This window comes from Mixophyes fleayi, chromosome 1, assembly GCF_038048845.1.
Source record: "Mixophyes fleayi isolate aMixFle1 chromosome 1, aMixFle1.hap1, whole genome shotgun sequence".
In the NCBI taxonomy this organism is placed as follows: domain Eukaryota; kingdom Metazoa; phylum Chordata; class Amphibia; order Anura; family Limnodynastidae; genus Mixophyes; species Mixophyes fleayi.
The window spans coordinates 335,418,587-335,440,747 of NC_134402.1; the positions used below are offsets into that span (position 1 = coordinate 335,418,587).

General features: G+C 44.4%; 1 protein-coding gene across 1 annotated transcript in view; it reads right to left on the reverse strand.

The window, feature by feature from the left end:
- The window catches only part of GCN1 (GCN1 activator of EIF2AK4), a 94,431-nt gene that overhangs the window by 52,220 nt on the left and 20,050 nt on the right, over positions 1–22,161 (reverse strand). Inside the window, exons 14-22 of the mRNA XM_075214860.1 lie at positions 11,824–11,997; positions 11,480–11,632; positions 11,242–11,334; positions 7,343–7,418; positions 7,094–7,253; positions 6,806–6,995; positions 2,369–2,493; positions 1,109–1,287; positions 789–882 (exon numbers count right to left, since the gene is read on the reverse strand). Coding sequence (XP_075070961.1) covers positions 789–882; positions 1,109–1,287; positions 2,369–2,493; positions 6,806–6,995; positions 7,094–7,253; positions 7,343–7,418; positions 11,242–11,334; positions 11,480–11,632; positions 11,824–11,997 — 1,244 coding nt within the window. The remainder of the gene's footprint in view (positions 1–788; positions 883–1,108; positions 1,288–2,368; positions 2,494–6,805; positions 6,996–7,093; positions 7,254–7,342; positions 7,419–11,241; positions 11,335–11,479; positions 11,633–11,823; positions 11,998–22,161) is intronic.

Below are 22,161 nucleotides of genomic sequence, written 5' to 3' on the forward strand. Positions count from 1 at the left end.
TCTCTTTTGAGACAACAGCACAAGCACTAGCTCTCCTTCTCCTCCCGTGGACTTCCCTCAGTGATGGATAGGATAGAGATAGTATTACTCCTTCAGCCTCCCATGACAGGAAGCCCATACACTGATTCAGACACAAGTTACAGCCCCTAATTATGTGGAGACTTGGGTCACACACTGAAGACATTCACAAGAAATTATGGAACTGGTGAAAGGGGCTTATAAATAATACTGCAGTAAAAGGAGCAGGCTTACGACTGGAAAAGGGAGCTTATTTTCCATTGTTTGCATGGATATGGTTACATTTTAAGAACTGAAGGTGTGCTGCTTTCAATTCTGCAGTAAGAAAAGAGTTAAAGACGGGGAATGTGCAGTGAGAGAAAAAAAATCAACTGGCAGAAAACTTTTTTGCTAGCCTCACAGTGCCTTATATTCTGATCAATGCTAAATCTCTTCACACAGGTGGGGCAAATGGTAAGGACATTGTGTAAACAGAGTCATGGTGACAGGGAGAAGGTCTAACATGCAGCAAGGTTCAAGTTTCAGTGTGTATACAGAGGTATGTCTGGATGTAAAGTGTGTGTTTTGATTGGGTGTGGGCGAGTCAGCAGGTGACAAATGTCCATGGACAAGGCAAATTTGCCAGAATAAATCTCCTGGATCTACAACCTTGTTTTAATATAAATATAAAAAGGACTGTCTGCAGCTCTACTCAATTCAACAGAGAGGAGACCGATATTATTAATTTCAATATTAAAAATACATATTAAAAAATTATATCAGAAATGTACCTCTTTCAGTTCTAATTCAATGATCTGCTCCTTGAATGAATAAGCCTTATTCTCCCTCTTCATGTTAGCCTTTTTTAAACTATCCTGTTGAGCACTAGCAACAAAAGATAAACAAAGAAATAGATGAAAAAACAAATGAAAATTCATACATAAAAGGTAGCAGCTACATTGAGATAGTGCAGCCATTAAAAAAAATCCTGATAATTGAAACTGCCAAACAAAACTACAAAAAGGTTCAACATAAATACATGGATATTCCATTCACATCATGGTACACCAAGTGATATTACAAGAAAAATATATGTCCCATTGACACTCACCTTTGTAAGATAGATTTGTCATAAAGTTCCCCCTCAGGGGTTTGCATGATGGCATATTCCTCTCTGGTAACCTGACATAGGACTGGATTCTGCAGGGATTCAGTGATAATTCCCATCAATCTAGGAAGAACTCTGTCAGGAGAAATACGAGCCAGTGTACCTGCAGCATTCAGAACAGCCTGGAAAAAAAAGATGTTTTCATTAGCAAGGCAAAGAAAGGCTGAATACTATTACAAAATTAAGTCATTAAAGAATTGTTCAGGATGGTAGAAAGGCTGCCGACGCTTCCATTTTCTAAAAAGCTAATTTAGAGCATGGCTCTGATACCTCAGCATTTTGAATTTTCTCAACCAAAAGTACTGCCCTACAGACTCTGCTGTTAGAAGAGATTCGCTAGATTTCTTCTGAGCAGCTAAATTATTTTCGGACCCATTTTTCTCATCCCTATTTTTACCTTTTCTCACCTAATAAGAAATCCATCAGCAACTCCTCCAAAAGATTAACAGGAGGGGCGCTTGCTTTTCAAAGGCCCTCAACCACTTTTGACAACTCTGCATGGAATAAACTATGGATCTAACCTAAGCGTGTTCCAGGTCAAAAGCTATGCCCATTGAACTGCACATGTATATATACTGAAAGAGGGATCAGACTCTCGAGCTCCAGTATCTGCTGAGGCGTTTCTCCTCCAAGACTACAGGGCAAGGAAAACAGAAAGGAACTTTGCTGTCTGCAAGCAGTTAGGTGTGACAACAGTGAACCACAAGATTGCTGGTGTAAAAGCCTTGTGCTTAGGAATGGGTTCTGAGTCTCTGATATATTCACTCAGGAAGATGTCCCAATGTGCTAAGCTGAGTTACCTGGTTAAGAACAGGTGTATAATGAAGAAAAAAGGCTGTGTCCTTGTCAACAGGCTGCTGAGTAAAGCTGAATTGTGAGCGTCTGATGGAGCAACAATATGATGGCATCATGGTCTGCAGTTCAGAAAAGCTGCTGAAGTGACGACTGCTAATAGAAGGTCCATGCTGCTGCTCAACTGACCTACCAATGTCACAGGTACAGTACCATTGGTCCTGCAATCTCTAACATAATTTTCCATGGGAATGGAAGTGCAACAGCTGCACCCAGCCCATTACTTAAGATAATTTCTGCAATACTTACAAAAGAGGTTTATAAACAATAGAAAGGCCTTATTTTTATTACACTATCAAAATAATGTCAAATAGCTGATTTACTTGCTCTTTAGGTTTGATGTACACTCACCTGGTTTCGAGTAGCATTAGAAGTGATTCTAGGTAAAAATTCTTCAAAGTACTTGTTTATAAACTCAGCAGCATCGATCTTCATCTTGTACAAAAGGTCTACCCATAGGTCCCTGTATGCAGATGCTGTTTTTAGAAAAGGAAAAAAAGACAAATGTCAGACTGAGCAGTGATTAAGTTCATTTTCACATTTCACAGAAAAGGGCGAATAAAAAAAGTGTTGCAAATTGTGACCAAAACAAATTAAACTTGAAAAGAGAAATGTAACAAACGTACAAAAGATATTTATTAATTTCAGATGTAATAAAAAAACTGGATTATTATATTTACATTTAAACCTTTTCCCTGAATCCTTTCGGGGACAGTAGAGTCATGGAGATACAAAACGTATTTCAAGACATTGGCACTTTAAATACAATCAAACCTATTAAGCTCCTCCCTTCTCTGTAACCCATTCTGCAGGGAACTCACATATCTGTAACCAATTGAACAGAACAAACAAGAGAAAGAAGCAACAACACCACTGACAAGAATGGAAACTATGGTAAACTTTTAACAGGAGAAAAGCATAAAAAGGGTGGGCTTCCAGAGATGTCCAAAGGATCGATAGCGAAGGAGTTAACGCAAGTATAAAAATCCTGCTCTCTCAATCATCTAACTGGGGACACTGGCACAAGAGGAACGTCCAAAACCTTCCCCTTCGGGTACAAATGTTCATAGAGTTGCGGTGTGCAGAATCTTCTGACCAAAACTGGTGTACTTGGATACAAAAACATTGAACCTGTAAAACTTATAAATGTATGTACGGAGGATCATGGGCCACATGACACAGCTGCTCAGCTAAAAGGTCCAAGTTGCAGAATCCAAGAAGTGCTCACTGATATGGTAGAATGAGCCTTCGTATTAAAGAACAGCGTCCCCGCACTAATGCAAGTGTGACGAATCACAAAAATTATTCATCTGGCTAGTCTGTTTGGCCTCTAGCAAACCTCTTTTAGAAGCATTGTAGCAGACCAGAAGATCATCAGTCTTTATAGTGTTCTTCTGACATATCATTAAACCCTGACAACTTTCAATAAGTGAAGAGACCCTTCTTCCACCAAGCACTGGTTCTGACTAAAAACTGAAATCAAAATGTTCTGATTTAAGTGGAATTTAGAAATCACCTTAGGCTGAAAAGATGGTCTCATACAGACAATGGCCCTATCCTTATGAAAAAAACAGATGGAGAGATCTGTAATTCAGAGCCTCTTTCGAGCCAAGGGTATGGCCAGAATGAAATCATTCTTTAGTCTGAGATTTATTTAGTGGTTCAAAGGAAGCTTTTTGTAAGGCCTTCAACTCTAAATTCAAATTGGAGACTAAAGGAGGACTGAATGCTGTTCTCAAATTAATCATACCTTATAAAAAAAAGTGCAGGCCTCTTCCGTAAGAAAACAGAGTGCATAGATCTAAACCGTTAAAAAATTCAGTTTCAAACTATTTCCAAGCCATTCTTTAAGAACAGTAGAAGACAGACCAACTGGAAAGAAAAAAAAATAAAACTTCCTATTCTCACATAAAGAAACATATGTCTTACATACCCTATGATGAGTTTTTTCAGAGACAGGCTTTCTGGCCCTAAGCATGGTTTCAATCACCCTTCAACCACCACACAGTTAAAGCCAGTTGCACGAATCCAAGATGGTAAAACGTTTCCGGAGTTAACAGATTCTTTCTTTGGGAGAGATGTCTTGATGGACCCACTGACATCCTGAGAATGTCTGTGTACCAAGACCGTCTTCTTCAATCCAGTGCCACCAACTGCACCCAAATGTGCCGCAGCATCTCCACCAGTGAGAACAGATAAATCAGATGAAAATCTCATGAGACAATCATGGCCTCTACAAGAAATGCCTATGGATCCCTGGTCTTTGAACATAACAGCTCACCATTATGATTCAGCTGAGACGCCATTATGGTGTTGTCTGGCTTATTCCATCTGTTCAAACACTGCTCAAAGAAGCATTGCCTGAGACACCCTGGATGCAGGGCCTACCTTCTGAGATTATTAGTCTCTCAGCTTTCCATCCCTGGTATGAACACTGTTTTAACTTTCGGACATTTATCGGAAGCCTGGCCTCTGCTGGGGACCACAGACCTCTGTCGGTTACCACAGGCCTTGAAACCGGCAATGAAGAATGACAGTACTCCAGCCCTGAAGACTGACATCTGTAATCATAATTGTCCAGTTCCATATGGTAATAGGCGGTCCCTGTTGAGGATGTCGAGTCTCAACCACCAAGCTATGTGTCTATACATAGTGATCTGTTGTGAGTCCAGATTAAAATGAGACTTGTAACATTTCAAGATGAGTTCTATATGGAACGTGCTTGAATGGACTTCAAATGTCAAGAATCCCCAAGGCCTTCATGCAGAACAGAAATGACATCTATCTGAGATCCAATAGACACTGTACTAGTTTTTTATAATGAGTCTCCTGGAAGAAACACCCTCTATTGTCAGGTGTCTAACAACAGATTCATAAAGTCCAGCCTCTGGGTAGGAAGCAGGATGAATTTCTGATTATTGATAATCCAACAATGGGACTCCTATACCTGTGCAGATTCTGATGCAGAATTTTGGGCTTCCCTTGATGAAGCTTATGTTGTCCAAGTAAAGAATGGTCACTAGCCCCATGGACCTCAGGAGCGTGGCAATAAAATCCAGTCTAAATACCCGAGGAGATGTTGCCAGGCGAAAGGGCAGGGCCTAAAGCTAAAAATGGTTGGACTAAAACGCAAATCTGAGAAGGCAATCATGCCCCTCACAGATTACAACATGTAAATAAGCATCCTTGATGTCATTGGACACCCTGAACTTATCTCATTGAATTTCTTCTTGAACTTGTCCACCTGAAAATAGGAATTGAGGGTTTTGGAGGCTTAATTCGGGTCAAAAGATATCATTTGGTTTCTGGACCAAAAATAAGTTTGAGTAAAAAAACCTCTTCCCCTCTGCTCTGCTAGCACTGGGATGATTACCCCTACTATGAGCAACATGTGAAGAGCCTGTCATGTACAAAAGTTGTCTGAGGGCTTGGCTGCGGGCTTCTTAGCAGGCCAGGCCTGTTTTACTCTATGCTGTCCTCTACCTGCAACATGAAAGAACTGAAATCTATATCCCCAACACTTTTGGAAAAATTACAACAGAAAAGAACTCTTCAAGGACAGCACCTAGCTAAACATCTTATCCAGCTCTGGACCAAACAAGACTTTGTCCAAAAAAGGCAAGAACTCCAGAATCATCTTAGACTTTGAATCAGATCACCGCCAGGAGGTAACCAAGGTACAGCTCTGACACTTCTGGGACCTAGGCAATGAGAGTTCGCCAGAATCCTTTCTAAGTAAGAGGAAACTTTAATGAACCCCTACACCAAGTTAGCCAGGGATTGCACCCAAACTGGCTAATTTATTGGCATCACTCAGGGTCCAGATGATTCCGGCATGAGCTCAGAAAAAGACTGAGCCAGGCATATGGCCCAGGCTGGTTCTGCCAGATCAGTGGCGAAACCTTCAGGCACCTGCAACAGTCGGCAATAAATCTTGCAGGCAACCAAGTAAGTCACTTGCCTAGTTTGCGCTCCTGTGTGCAATCTGGCACTGCTGTACCTGATGGTGTGGTGGCAGCTCAGGATCCACGATCACTGTAGTAGTAAGAGTGAAGGAGATCACTCCGGATGCAGCGGGAGGACGTACCCAGAACAGCACATACTCAACCAGCTACAGATTGCAGACAGCTCGGCAAGGCTGTCAGCTCCAGGTGACCATCATATCGGTAGATTCAAAAAAGAGATCGCATCAGAAAAAAAACGTCAAAATAGCTATAGCAGAAAATTTAAAATAGGTAAAAAAATAAATAAGTAAACAGTCTGCAGAAGCAGATCCCACCCTGCCCACTCAAAAACAAACAAACAAAATAACAATGTACCATGTCCTGTGGGCACTCTAATAAAACAGAGTTCACTGCAGAATGGAGATACAGAGGAGTAAGGCGGGATTTTATTTACAGTGCCAATATAGTGAAGGCTCTGTATGCTGATGGTACTAGTTTATCCCCAATTGGATAAACTAGAAGTACATACATATAACACACACAAAAATAATAAAAACAAAATAACTACATGCACCCCACCAGTAGAGAAATACCTGTCTCCATACACAAATTAAACTATTACATTTTTGTTTATTTTGATTTAAGGATATAGCACCATCATAGCAGCACTTTACAATTAGACACAAAATTGTAATCAACAATTTCTTATTGCTTTGTGGAACAAAAAGCTTTGCATTTTATTACTAGTATACACTCTAGCTTTACTTTCCAATTACTTTCCAAAAACATATCGTTTGGCTAATTGTTTACTTATTCTACAGTACTTTTGTTAGCTTTTGCTTACCAACTAATGGATGGTTTGCTAATATCAGAAGCTCCTGGGCCAGATTTTCTGCTTCCACAACGTCTGTCTCCAACCCTGGCACACACGTGAGGACATAAATTGCGTCTCGCAGGACCCTTGGAGATGCATGGTACTTTCCTGGCTCTGTCACCTCCTCGGAGTCCATTACCGAAGTATCACTTGACATCAACTAGATTAAGTAAAGGATAAATATAAGCTGTAGAGACACCTAGACAGTGTATCAGAAAGCAAGCTTTATAAGGGTTTGAAACTTTAGAACATACTAACCTTGTTTGAATTTAGCACAGCTTTGAGTTCTGACAAAAGGCCATGCAACAGCTTGGTGCCACCAAGGGACCCCAGTAGCTTCTTGATGGTCTGCTGACAATGCTTACGTACTTTCCATGATCGACTCAGCAGGATAGTGATCAAAGCATGATAGTATGGCCTGAAAGCAAAACAAAAACAACCACAATGTTTTTATGCATCTCAGGTGCACAGAAATGGTCAAAAAAGAAATACAAATCAGAAACTTACTGAGCTCTGTTGTCTGGAAGCCTGTGTATGTGGTCAAGTAAGAGCCTCTCACTTAACTGAAGAAGTGTACAAAGGCCTAATTGAGATAAAATAAAAAAATCAATAATGCATGATCATTTTGGTAATGAACAAGCCCAAATGCATATATAAAGAACAGTACGATCAGAACAAATTGGGCAAATAGGACATCAAGAAATCAATTGCATTCGTAGACCAGCAATACGAGTAACTTAAATATTATTTAATAATGGAACCAACTAAAGAAAAATGTTTTTAAGTACTGTTTAAATGATCATTTATGTTGCCAATATAGAGTGAAAGTGTCCATTTTGTGGTCTGAATGGATATTCATGAGACTGCAGTTTATCACCTAGCTAGTAACTGGAGGCCCAATGAAAATTGGTCATGAAACGCTTACATGTCACTAGTTCCTAGTGAAAGGAAACACTGCATACTCCTGAATTTTGTTCAGAGCACAAAATGGTAGCCTCCGCTATATGATGGCAACAAGAGGTCTGCATTTTAAAAAAGCTAAATATAATTTGCTGTTAGAAGCATAGACAAAGGATACTCAGTTTAATGTTATTGTAAAAAAAATTGCTGCAATACCATTAGAGAGCACAGTTAAATGTGCAAAACAAAAAAATTAGACAAATATGAATAAGACAGATGCAAGCAAAGTGATAACAAATTTAAGAAACACTTCATCAATTAGAAAATGGGAGCTTTTAACTACCTTTAATCATTTTCTCTGAATCCATTGGGGGACACTGGAACACTGGTGTAGAGTGACAGGAGTGTGGGCACCCTGAAAACCTCAAGCTCCTCCTCCTTTCTATACCCCTGGGAATCTCAGTATTTTTATAACAAAGCCCCAAAGCACAGTATCAGGAGTACAGAACATAAGTCAGAGGAGAGATTAAAGTTCTCCAAGGAGAACAACAATCAGGTCTTCAAAAGCCACACCTTTGAAGCCAGCCAAGGTAAACTCTGATGAAGGAAGAAGCCCTGACTTAACAGATCTGGTCTTAGAGGCAGGTGCCACGCTGGGCCCTCTGACATGCTTAAAATGTATGTGTACCAAAACCTTCTGGGCTAAACCGATGCTACTAGAATCACCCAAACACCCTCTCCCTGAGGGAACAGGTAGATCAGATGGAAATTTCAGGGAACCGACATGGTTCCTTGCTCTGGAGCAGAAGAGCGCTACCTTGTGGTTCAAGCGAGATGCCCTTATTCTGGTTGCCCTCACCTGACCACAGTCTGCATGAAAACTTCTGGATGAATGGAACAGTCCACGAGGTGAATTGTCTGTCTACTGAGAAAATCTGCTAACAGGGACTTCACCTGTACCTGTAGGGAGAGGATTTTGTCCTCTGGTATGAACACGCTGTGTTGACAGGTGTCAAATAGAAGCCACAGGAAAATCATCCCATGAAAAGGCATCAGGTTGGATTTCCTGAAGTTGATGATCCAACGCGAGCTTCTAAAGTCTGCTGATCAGGACTAACTCCCCCGGCTTTGCTTCAGGCTCATGTTTGGGAAATGGACCAAATTGTTCAGGTAAGGAATGACTGTCATTCTCAAAATCTGAAGTAAGACAGTCATTACTGCCATGACCTTTGTGAAAACCCTTGTCACTGTAGCCTGGCCAAAGGCAAGGGGCCAAAACTGATAGTGATGAAATTGCACTGTAAATCTGAGAAAACAGTGGTGTCCCTCCCAGATTGGAACACGCAAGTACTCATCCTTGATGATAAGTGGACATCTATCATTTTTCCTGTACCATACTACTGATGCCCAACATCAATGGTTCCAGCTTGAACCTGTTTACCCACAACTGAACGTTTATCTATTTCAGGTTCAGATTAGGTTTAAAGGAAACGGACGATTTCTGGACCGGGAAGAGATTTGAGTAAAAACCCAGGACGGGAATAGCTACTTCTGCAGAACTAAGGGACTGATTGGCTTAGATTGGAGCAAACTAGTTTGCTCTGTCTCCGTGAAGACCGGTGGCGATAAAGCGACTTGGGCAGGGACTTCAGGAGATCGGAGATGTATCCCTGACTTACGATGCATCTCATCCAAGCATCAGTGTTGGGACACAAATCACTGTTCCCGGAAGAGAAGCTGATGGGCTCCCAATACAGGTACTCCCAGTGGGCAGCCTGCCTAATATGCTGTGAGTCAAAGGTCTTAGTAGCTACCCAAGCTTGTCTACCTCTTCTCTGCACACTTACCTTCCCATAGGGATAAAAAGGAATGAAACTTAGGGCCCTTCTGTCTAGAGCATTTGGCAGTGAGAAAGGAACTATTTCCCCCTGTGAACTGGGAAATTCTTTTATCCAGTTTGAGACTAAACAGGACCTCCCCAAGTGTATGGAAGAGACTCCAGGATCCTCCAAGACACCGTGTCCACCTCCCAACTCCTATGCCAGAGGACACAGCATGCAGACATTGCAGAGGAAATTCTAGCCTCATTAAGCCCTATATTAATGGTGGCTTCCCCCAGATATTAAGAGGTCTCACACATATGCTCTATCAGAGTTAGAAATCTAGTTTTGATCAGATTCCAGACCTTCTGCTAACTGCTCCAAACAACTCTCCCCCGCCTTATTGACCAAAGCCGAAGCTAAGCTGGTTCTAAGGGATGCCCCTGCCACAGTGTAAGCTGTCTTAAGAGTAGCCTTAATTTTCCTATCCGTGCTATCCCACAAGGTAGCAGTGTTTGTAATTGTAACGATGGCGGTCTTGGTTAAAAGAGTTATGAGAGTATCCACTTTATGGACTGGGATTATACCGTATCCTTGCTAAGGACAGGACAAAGGGACTGCAATCTGTGTGAGACCTGCAATCTGCGATCAGGCTTAGCCCACTCTTCATGAAGCACGTCCTCTAACTGATCCGACTAGGGAATGCACACAGTCCGTTTCTTTTTCCTCTTGAACAACGAGCTGCCTGGATTCTTCGCAGTCCTTAAACTGGAGACTCTGCCTGACAGCACAAACTAAATCCACTTCCCGATTTCTGTAGGAATGCTCTCATGGTCTGAGTCTTCAAGCCACCTCACCTTCTTCCTGGGAAGAAAACTCTGAATCAGACTTTTCCAGAGTCTAGTTGTCGAAAGTTGATGTTTTAGTGGCCCAGCTACGGTGGCAGTTGTCAGAATTCTCTCCAAAGAAGAGGATACTAGACCTAAGCCCTGTACTGAACTTGCCAGGCCCTGACCCTAAGCCATCTTATCAGGCACTGTAAAAGGCAGAACCAAATGATCCTGGGTGAAACTTTCTGGGAACAAAAATAACACTCCTCGACCCTGCCATGGGAGAGGTAGAGTAGGGAGTGTTACTCCATAGGAAATACCACAAGTTGTGTGACATCTGTAAAAGCCTGGGCCAGAGACTTGGCTAGGCTGGCTCCAACATCTCAAACGGTGCACTCAAAGGTGAGCGCAACTACTGGTGTTTTATGGTGGGCCTGACTATCTAGAAAGCCACACCAGAAAGGGGATGCTGAAGAGAGCACTGATGGATGGCTACCGTATAAAGTACAGCTCCTTAGCCTGGTGTGATTTACTGCCCATTATTAATGCTAAGGAGAAACATTCTATTGTGTCAAGTGCATATTTCTATGAGGCGATCTGGATTTTCAATTTGAATTGTTCAAATCAGCTTATATTATAGCAACTAAAAGGTAAACATGAGCAGCCCTTGAATACCAGGTAAAGGAAATCATGCTAGGAGGTAAGGGACTTCAATGCAGTGACTGCTACAATGTACTAAATTACTTGGGCTATTACAAATGCATAAATCATAGTACCAAGCAGTAGAAACTTATCAACATCAGACGCACAATGACATGACATTACAGCAACAATACCAAAATTCTCATTCACTTACAATCTTCACTTGCAGAGGAAAGAAACTTGTCAGAGGTGAAAAGCAGTTTCTTCTCATCAGACAGTAATTGCCAAAAGTTATTCAGTTTGCTTTCTGTTTGAAAAAAGGGGCAAAGTCAGTCTATAATTTTAAACATGAAATATTATAAAATTCTTACATGACCATTAGTAGACTTTAAATGTAATTAAGTCAAATATCTAAAGTATTATTGGAATCCTTAGCTGCTTTGGAATCTTACCAATTTGAGTTTCGGTGACTGAAATCCTGCATATAAGAACAGCAGCAGCCAAAGCTTCTGTTAAGTAGGATATTTGTGAGGTTTGTGATGCCGCCTTATCCACAGTTTGGATCAAAAGTGGTAAAAGTTCCATAGCTTGCACCAATGTATCATCTGAGGATACAAAATAAAATTCATAGTTTGAAGCAATGCTTTCATTTCAAAACTTAACAAATTTTCTTTGAATATAAACAGTGCTTTATAGAAGAGTGAAAGAAAGAAAAAAGTGTCAATTTATGGGTTAGTTTAGAGGTTCTCAAATTGTGGCCACAAATCTGAAGAAAACATTAATTACTTTAACTAACCTTTGAAAGATACCAGCATACACTGGAAATATGAATGTCTCACTCCAGAAGTGCTTGTTTTGAGAGAAGTTGCTTTCTGAAACCATTCTATCAGCTTCTTGGGGACCTCTGTAGTGAACTTTTGACACCATTGAGTAAGTACCGAAACAGCATGAATTAGAGTTCCTTCATGAACTGAAAAAAACAAAATAAAACAGAAACTAAATTGAAAAATCAGAAATCAATCGCCATATCTGACTTTACAAAGAAGTGGTGCAAAAGCAGCTCCAGACACAAAATGTGGAGGTCTGATTGTTTCTGACAGAGATGCTGAATCATGCGCTCTTTCCATGGACAATTGAGCCCATCTACCAGTGAGTTGGTAATTACTGAGATTTTAGCTATATTTAAACACACAAGTCTCTGTTAAACCTTTAGGAAATATATATGGTTCACAAACGATGTCTAACACCATATGCTAGTCATCTGTGAAGCATTGCTTACTGGAGCACATTGCGCCTAATAATTAACAACATACATTTAATTGAAGCTCATCTCAATACGGTATATTTTATTGGTACAACTGGAAGACTGTTGTGAATGAGCAGATAATAAGTTTTGGGGCTTAGTGATCCTTTAATAAACAGATTACTACAGCTGAGAGTTGGAACTGTTCTGAAAACCATCCTATCATCGTGAAACACAAGATATGGTTCCCGACATGAGAGCCCCCAGCTCAGAAACTCTATGAGTTGACTCAATAGCTAGTAGAAACGCAACTTTCCATGTTAAGAACTGTAACTCCGAAGTCTGCAATGGTTCAAAGGGAGGTCCTTGAAGCATATCAAGGACCAGATTAAACTCCCAGGGTGCCGTGGGCGGAACATATGGAGGTTGGATATGCAAGACTCCCTGTAGGAAAGTCTTGACGTCTTGTATGTCTACCAGGTGAAGGTGAAAAGCAACCAAAAGGGCTGAGATCTGTACTTTTAAGGGCCCCAAGCGAAGGCTCCCATCCAGGCCATTCTGGAGAAAAGAAATTAACCTTGAAAGTCAGAATAAAGCAGTGTGGCAGGTTCTGCTCTCACACCATCTAATGTAGGTACGCCAGATGCTGTGGTAAATGCGAGCAGATACTGGCTTGCTAGCAAGAAGGAGAGTGTCCACTACTCATGGAGAGAACCATCTGGACCTCCAAACGTTGGCTTCAACAGCCATGCCGTTAAATTCAGCCGAGGTAAGTCTTCATGTTGGACTGGTCCTTGTAGAAGGTCTTCTCGAAGTGGTAACCGAAAACCTTGATCTACCGTCATTAACAGGATTTCTGCATACCAGACTCTCCACGGCCAAACTGGAGCCAACAGTACTACTGGGAGTCCGCCCTGCTTGACTTTTTGAAGGAGGTGGGGAATCATGAAATTGGGAGGACACAGTTACCCAAATGGGAGGACACAGGTACCCTAACCTGAAGTCCCAGGGCATTGTCATTACATCGAAAGCCACCACCAAGGGGTACCTTGCCCTTGAGAGGGACCTTTTGGTTGTGATGCGATGCCATTAGGTCTCTGTCCGGGGTCCACCATTGAACAACCAGAGACAGAAAGACCTCCGGATGAAGAGACCATTCCCCCAGCAGAACTGCTTGCCGGCTTAGACAGTCTGGGATGCCTGGAATGAAGACTGCAGAGATGGAGGGAACGTAGTTCTCGGCCCAGGTCAAGACCTGAGCCGCCACCTCCATCGCTCCTGCACTCCGGGTGTCCCCCTGTCTGTTGACATAAGACACTGTCGTGGCAATGTCGGACTGCAGACGGACCAGTTGGCCCTGCAGGATGAACTGTGCGCTCTGTAAGGCCTTTAACATGGCTTTCAGTTACAGTATGTTGATGGGGAGAGAGGTCTACTGAGCGGACCAGAGTCCCTGAAGTCTCAAATGAAGGGCCACAGCCCCCCATCCCTGTAGGCTGGTGTCTGTGGATACTAAGATGCAAGACCATGGGGCAACGGACCAGCCAACTAGCAAATTGTCCTGGACTACTCACCATCTGAGGGATTGTGTCACCTCTGATGACAAGCGTATCAATTGGCGTTCTAACTATTGATGGAATCCTGACCACTTCTTTAAGAGGTCCCATTGGAAGCAGTGAAAGTGAAGTCGACCGTAAGGGAGAGTCTCGAAGGTCGACAACATTTTTCCTAGTAGGCTCATGCATATGAGGACCGACGGTCTGCGACAGGTCAAAACTCAAGTCGTAGTGTCCCGCAGGGATCGTATTTCGTCCTCTGGAAGAAATGTCTTCTATTTGTTGGTATCCATTATCAGTCCCAGAAAAAGAGGATTTATGTACTTACGTTAAATCCGTTTCTCTGATTCCGTCTGGGGGACACTGCTTACCATGGGGTTGTGGAGGGAGCTTGGGGAGTTGGCACCTAACTAGTTAACTTTAGTACTGCCGACAGACCCCTCCCCTCTACAATCCCCCTGCCCCCTCTTGTTCAGTTAATTAAAAAGCCCAAGGAGAAAAGGCCAGTCAAACAAGAGCACACAGAAGAAAAGCAGAAGGGAGGGATCGCAGTGTCCCCCAGGCGGAATCAGAGAAACGGATTTAACGTAAGTACATAAATCCTCTTTTCTCTTTCATCCAGTCTGGGGGACACTGCTTACCATGGGGACGTTCTAAAGCAGCCTCTTAAGGGTGGGACTACTCTGAAAACCCCGCTCGTAAAGCATTACGAGCGAAATTTGCATCCGCGGATGCAAATACATTAAACTGGTAAAATTTTGTAAAGGTGTGGACAGAGGACCAGGTGGCTGCCCTGCAAAGCTGGTCTGCAGAAGCCCCATTTCTCGCTGCCCCTACCGATCTGGTGGAATGGGCCGTAAGTCTCTCCGGCACAGGACGGTTAGTCTTTATGTAAGCTTGCTTGATGGTTGACGTAATCCATCTTGCAATGGACTGTTTTGAGGCTGGCCAGCCTCTCTTATTAGCATCATAAAGGACAAACAGAGAATCAGTACGCCTAATCTGAGAAGTTCTTTTGACATAAATGCGGAGAGCCCTAACCACATCTAACTTTTCCATAGACTGTTTACCCGAATGGGAAGAAGATGAGAAGACCGGAACTACAATTTCCTGGTTAAGATGGAAAGCCGAAACTACTTTTGAAACGAAGGTAGGGAGGGTTCTTAACACCGCTCTATCCTCGTGGAACAGCAGGTATGGTTCCCGACAAGACAGAGCTCCTAATTCCGAAACCCTACGTGCAGAGGCAATAGCCAAAAGAAAAAGGACCTTCCAGGTCAACCACTTCAAATCTGCCACAAGTAACGGCTCAAAAGGAGGCCCTTTAAGCATATCCAGAACCAGGTTGAGATCCCATGGTGCTGTAGGGGGAACATAGGGAGGCTGAATATGCAAGACTCCCTGGAGGAAAGTCCTAATATCTGGTAAATCCGCTAATTTCAGGTGAAAAAATACTGAAAGTGCCGATACCTGGACTTTTAGAGAACCTAACCGAAGCCCTGCTTCCAGGCCATCCTGAAGGAAAGCCAACAAGCGAGGGAGACGAAAGGAGGACAAGTGACATGTCCTATTCTCGCACCATTTGATGTAGGCTCTCCAAATCCGGTGATAGATGCGAGCTGAAACTGGCTTTCTGGCTCGCATCAGTGTTCACTACGCTGGAGGAAAAACCTCTAGCCCTCCAGAGGCTGGCTTCAACAGCCATGCCGTTAAACTGAGCTGAGGTAAATTCTGGTGACGGAAGGGACCTTGCAGAAGAAGGTCGTCTCGAGACGGAAGACGGAAACCCTGTCCTTCCGCCATAGAGATATGTCCGCGTACCAGACTCGGCGCGGCCAGGAGGGAGCTATTAGAATTACTGGTAGACCGCCCTGCCTTACTCGTCTGAGTACGCGAGGAAGCATGGGAATGGGAGGAAACAGGTATCCCAACCTGAACTCCCATGACATCGTCATAACGTCCACTGCCACCGCTAAGGGGTCTCTTGCCCTTGCGCAAAACCTGTGAACCTTTCTGTTGTGTCTGGAGGCCATGAGATCTATGTCCGGAAGACCCCACCTCTGAACCAGAGACTGGAAAACTTCCGGATGGAGTGACCACTCCCCCGGCATCATCTGGTTTCGACTTAGGTAGTCCGCCTCCCAATTTCTTATTCCTAGAATGAATACTGCCGATATTGCTGGAACATATTGTTCTGCCCAAACCAAAATTTGAGCTGCAATATTCATTGCAGCTGAACTCCTGGTTCCCCCTTGCCTGTTGAAATATGCCACGGCCGTGGCATTGTCGGACTGAACTCTGACTGGGTGGCCCTGGAGAAGGGATTGGTCCCCCCGGAGGACCAAAAGAATAGCCTTCAACTCCAGCACGTTTATTGATAGGGGTGATTCCTGAACTGACCAAAGTCCCTGGAGCCGGAGGTGCAGGATTACCGCCCCCCAACCTTTCAGGCTGGCGTCCGTCGTGGCTATGATCCATGCCCATGGAGCGAAGGATCTGCCCACTGTCATGTGATTCTGAATCAGCCACCACTGAAGCGATTCTCTCGTCTCTGGAGATAGAGAGATCCTCTGGAAATCCAAACGTGGGTGGGATCCTGACCATTTCGTTAATAGATCCCACTGAAAACATAGAGAATGGGCTCGACCGAAGGGGATGGTCTCGAATGAGGCCACCATCTTTCCCAGTAGCCGCATGCACAAGTGCATTGAGGGGCTGGGAGAAGACAAGACTTGAGTTGTTATACTCCGAATTGAGCTGATTTTCTCGACAGGCAGGAACACCTTCTGCTGGCTGGTGTCCATAATGAGCCCTAGGAAAACCATGCGTTGACACCTAACCATCTGGGATTTCTTTAAATTTATTAGCCATCCATGGCCCTTGAGAACCGCCAAGGTGAGGGATAAGTGATGACGTAAGCAATTCTCTGTGGAGGATTTGATGAGCAGGTCGTCCAAATAAGGCACGACCTGAATTCCCTGAAGGTGAAGACATGCTGCCATAACTGACATGATCTTCGTGAAAACCCTCGGAGCTGTTGAGAGGCCGAAGGGGAGGGCCCGAAACTGATAGTGGGTGGATCTCACTGAGAATCTTAGGAGAGACTGATGGTGGATCCAAATGGGAATGTGGAGGTATGCGTCTTTTATGTCTATGGACGCCATAAACTGACCCTTCTCTAAGCCGTTTACCACCGACCTTAGGGATTCCATCCGAAATTTGTCCACCCTTGTGGTCGAAAGGAGCCGTCCGGCTTCCTGACCAAAAACAGGTTTGAATAAAACCCCTGACCTTTCTGGTAATCTGGGACCCTGTAGATAACTCTGTGAGAAAGAAGAGAGGCGACACAATCCTGTATCGCCTGCCTTCTTGATGGATCTCGGGGTAGCGGAGTTAGGAAGAAACGATGTGGGGCTGGTCCTGTACCCCTCGATACGATACACCAAATCCAAGGATCTTGGGAGGACGCTGCCCACTGTTCCTGAAACAAAGACAGACGTCCCCCCTACTGGCGCCCCCTCCGGAACAGAGTGGTCGTCAGGACGCAGGCTTCTCCTGGGTCTTGGGAGGCCTGGTGCCTAGCTGCAAATGAGGATTTCCCCCTGGCAGAGGAGCATCGAGAACTGGGCTGTCTGCCTCTAAAGGACTGTCCTCTAGGTAAGGAGGTTCCCCGAAAGGGCTGATGAAAAGAGCTGACCCGAGGGTTCCGGCTCCTGCTAGGGAATACTGGCAAGGAAGTGCTTTTGCCTCCGGTTGCCTGAGAGATCAGGGTATCCAATTCCAGGCCGAACAAACCTGCTGCTGAAAAGGGATGGTTTCCACTGACTTTTTTGATTCCGCATCTCCTTCCCAGGATTTCAGCCATAACGTTCTTCTAGCTGAGATAGAGGCAGCCTGAATAGAAGAGGATACAGCCGCTGTGTTCTGGGCCGCCTCATAAAGGTACCCAGATGCCTCCTTCAAATGCAAAGCCAGAGGAAGTAACTCAGAGTCCTGTAATGCCTCTGCCAGCTGGTCTGCCCATGCTTCCATGGCTCTAGCAACCCAAGCTGAAGCAAATGTGGGCCTAAAGGAAGAACCTGCAGCCGCAAATATAGATTTCAGCTGGGATTCCACTCTGCGGTCATTGACATAGTGCAGAGATGCAGAACCTGGGGCTGGGAGTAAAGTGTGTTTGGCCAATCGGGGTATTGGAATATCCACTTTGGGAATACTCTCCCAGCGAACCACATCCTCTTTCTGCAATGGGTACAGGGAAGAGAACCTTTTGGGAACAGTGAACCTTTTATCAGGATGCTTCCAAGCTCCTTCAGCAATATCCTTAAGTTCTACGGAAGGGGGAAAAAGGATAGCCTTTCTTTTGGCCTTCTTTAAAAAAAGGTTTCTGTCTCTAGGAGTAGGATCCTCCGGTTCTGGGAGGTCCAACGCTTGTCTAACTGCTAAAACCAAATCTTTAATCAATTGGCTTTTAGAGCTTTCTTCCTGTCCCAAACGAAAGAACCTGGTTAGGATCAGAATTAACTTCCCCCTCTTCCTCTGAAAACTCCTCAGAATCTGAAAGGACCATAAGGGTATTATCAGATCTGGGCCGCTTTCTTCTATTAGGCGGAATGTTTGGGGATTCAAGCAACTGGTTCAGTTTATCCAAACCCTTTATAAATGCTGCGGACCATGGCGGCTCTGTAGGGACAGTGGCTTGGTCCGTCTGTAATGAGGAAGGTCCTGGTATAGACGTTCCGCTAGAACCAGAGGAAGCAGGGAGGCCCAACGGTGTACTAGGATTATTAGCCACCGAAGTTGCCACACTAGACCACAATTGATTGGATTGAAAAACCATCTGTGCTAAAGAGGAAACCGACTGTGTCAGGGAGGCCACCTAGGCCGGTTCCTCCGATGGAGGGGCTGAAACCTGTTGGGTTTGCGCAGGGGGGACCCCCACTTCACAAACAGAGCAGAGCGCCGACGGGTCCTTCTGCCCACAAGGTAATTTTACATGACATTTTGAACATGTGAAATATTTTGCCATAGAGCCCTTTCCCTTATCTGACATTTCTTAATAAAGGAAGGCACACCAAACACACAGACTTAAATTGAAAAAAAATTCTGAGTAGAGAGAGAGATATAAATGTGTGGAGAGAAAAGAGTAAACTACAAGAATCAACTAATCTACATATAAAAGTTGTACTTGTAATATATTAAAACACAAAATAATACTTAAGCAGGTAGGAGAACTATAACATAAACTACTAGCCCACTTGTACACAGCAATATAGAAAATGTGTTTAAATAAATCAGATACTCAGCCCATAGGCCAAACAGGGGAGAAGTCCAACAGCAGTATCCTGGTGCCTGCTCCCTCAGATCTGTTCTCTCTTCCCGGGCTTCTCCTTGGCGCCAGAAGACTGGGAAAAACCATCTCTCTCTCTGGAAGGAGGGGGAGCTCTATGTGTTAACTCCCCCCCTTCAGTAATGCTGCTTCTGCAGCGACTCTGTGGCCAAATAGAAAAATAAAAAGTATTCTGTGGCAGAGTAGTGGAGACCTCCATGGGAGGTCTCCGCAGCGGAAGATACCTGATGCCCCCTCCTATGCATGGGGGGGGATCCAGGTATAGCCCCCTTCTTTTTGTCTGCAGCGACTCTGTGGCCCCTTCCGAATCCAAGATGGCCGCCGCCATATGAAACATCCGATAACCGGCGCTCTATGCCTGCAGTGGCAGCGCCGGTTATCGGGGAGGCTCCAGGAGTGACAGCGGTCCGTGAGAAGGAGCCATCTGGCCTTCAGACCAAAAAGAGGTTGGAAATCTTGTCCCCTTTGTTGTTCCGGAACCTTTGTGGGTCGCAGGGTGCGCTGGTCGTGAAAAACCGACAACGGGCTGGGCCTGATAGGTCCATTATGTAACCTCTTCGCATAATCCCGCAAATCCAACTGTCTTCCGAGGACTCTGCCCACTGCTCTTTGAACAGAAGCAGACGCCCCCCCACTACAGCCGCCGTACAAAGGGAGGGGAAGGGAACAATCAAGCTGCAGGTTTATACAGGAGTTTGGAAGAAGGACGGCTCGTGGAGGAGGAAGACCTACCTCGTGCGAGTGTCCTCTAGTACCAGATGGTATGGACCTGTGTGTCTGTCCCTGACCAGATGAGCTACCCCGAAATGGCTGTCTAAATGAGCCAAACCTGGGTGTCCTAGGCTTTGGGACATTGACTGGTAGGAAATTACTTCTGCCTCCTGTGGCCTGGGAAATAATGCTGTCCAATTCAGGCCCAAATAACACTCCACCTGAATAAGGGAGAGACTACAAAGATTTCTTTGATTCGGTGTCTGCATCCCAGGACCTCTACCATTGGGTCCTCCTGGCCGCAACGGAAACAGAGAAGGAAATGCAAGCTGCGTTTTGGGCAGCTTCATAAACGTATCCTGAAGCCTCCTTGAGGTGAAGGGCCAGGGGAAGCAAGTCTGAATCTTGCAGACCTGTTGCCACCTCTGGTCAGTCCATGTTTCCATAGCCCTTGCAACTCATGCTGATGAAAACATGGGTCTGAATGAAGTACCTGCTGCCATGTACATGAACTTTAATAAAGCCTCCATCTTACGGTAAGTAGGATCCTGGAGGGAGGCTGTCCCTGGAACAGGGAGTGTGGTGTGGCGAGCTAAGCGTGCCACTTGGCGTATCAACCCTTGAGACCTGTTCCCAACCTCCTGCAGTGGGTATAGAGGAAGGTACCTTTGTGGAATAACAAACCTGCGATCAGGTTGTTTCCAGGGTGCTTCTGAGATCTCTTTCAACTCCACAGATGGAGGAAAACGGATCACCCACCTTCTGACCTTTTTAAAGAGACTGCGATCTGTAGCTCTAGTCTCCTCTAGGTCTAGAAGTCCAAGTGCCTGCCGCACTGCTACCACCAGGTCATCAATCCCTTGTTATCTGGGAGATTCCTCTAGGTCTGTAATGTGTTCGGAATCAGAATTCTCCAAAATCTCGCCCTCCTCTTCTGAGGATCTCTCCGAATCAGAGAGGGATAGAAGCGGCAACGTCAAACCCCGCAGGCTAAGTGTTGAAACACTTAACCAAACATTGTCGCTTTAATTGAAAAGGAATCGCACTGACGCTAAAATCTCTTGACGGACAGATCAGTAGTCGGACTCATTTGCGGTCAGCATCCTGCGCCAATTGGACATCTGCAACTTCGGTATACAGATAAGTCTGCTTTTCTTTACATTGTTTTTTTACAGATTCGTCTTTTATTTGGAGGACTTCTCGGTGTCGGAATATTTCGCACCAAGAATGCGTACCCCACCCAATCTATTATCCTAGCTCTCCCCATCCCGCACTTGCTCCATCTTAACACCAAGATGCATGTAATGGCGATTTACTGCTTCTTCCTAAGCAGTAATCGACACTTATCATCAGTGTAGCCGCTAAAAGTAAAGACCAAGTACCCCCCCCTCCTTTTCTGAGGAGGGTACTTGGTATAGTCCAGAAAATGGCAGCCTCCAGCGCTAGCGATTACCGGCGCTCTCTACCTCTCGTGGCAGCACCGGTAGTCAAGTAACGATCGGTGTGACAGCGGCTTAAATAAGCCACTTTACAGCACCGAGAAGAAGCTGGAAAAAATTGTTTTTTTTAAAAAAAAAACTCTGCTGTCAGTGAGAGCCGTCCAACTCTCTGTCTGACAGCTGCTTCTTTTCCTAAACGAGTGTGCTCTGTGTGTAGGACGGAGGACACCTCTGTAGGGAATAAAAATTTAAATTTAAGTTAAATAAAGTATATTAAGTAAAAAAAAAATGACTACCTAGCATAAGTGAGCCCAACTCCTTTGGGCACTCAATTAAAACTGAAGAGGTTACAGGGGGATTGCAGAGGGGAGGGGTTTGACAGCAGGATACATTAACAAAGTTAACTAGCTAAGTGCCAAACTACACTCCCCTCACACAACCCCTTGCTAGCAGTGTCCCACAGATAGGATGGAAGAGAAATACACATAAGGTGTCGTGAAAAAAGTAAAGGGCAGCTGCTACAAGTAATAGATATAATGACATATTCACAGATGTGAGGGGAACAACAAAGTATATGTCTGGAGAATGAACCAAATGCACACATAGCCAAATTAAGCCAACACGTATAATTTTGGAATGTGAGAAGGAACCGGAGCACCCATTGTAAACTCTCACAAACACAGATAGAACATACAAATGACACACACACACTAATGAAAAACTACACACACACACACACACACACACACACACACTAATGAAAAACTAAACTCAGTGCCCTTGAGCTAGATGTGCATCCAAACACAAGCATGACAGGTGCTATATGTATTACGCAACC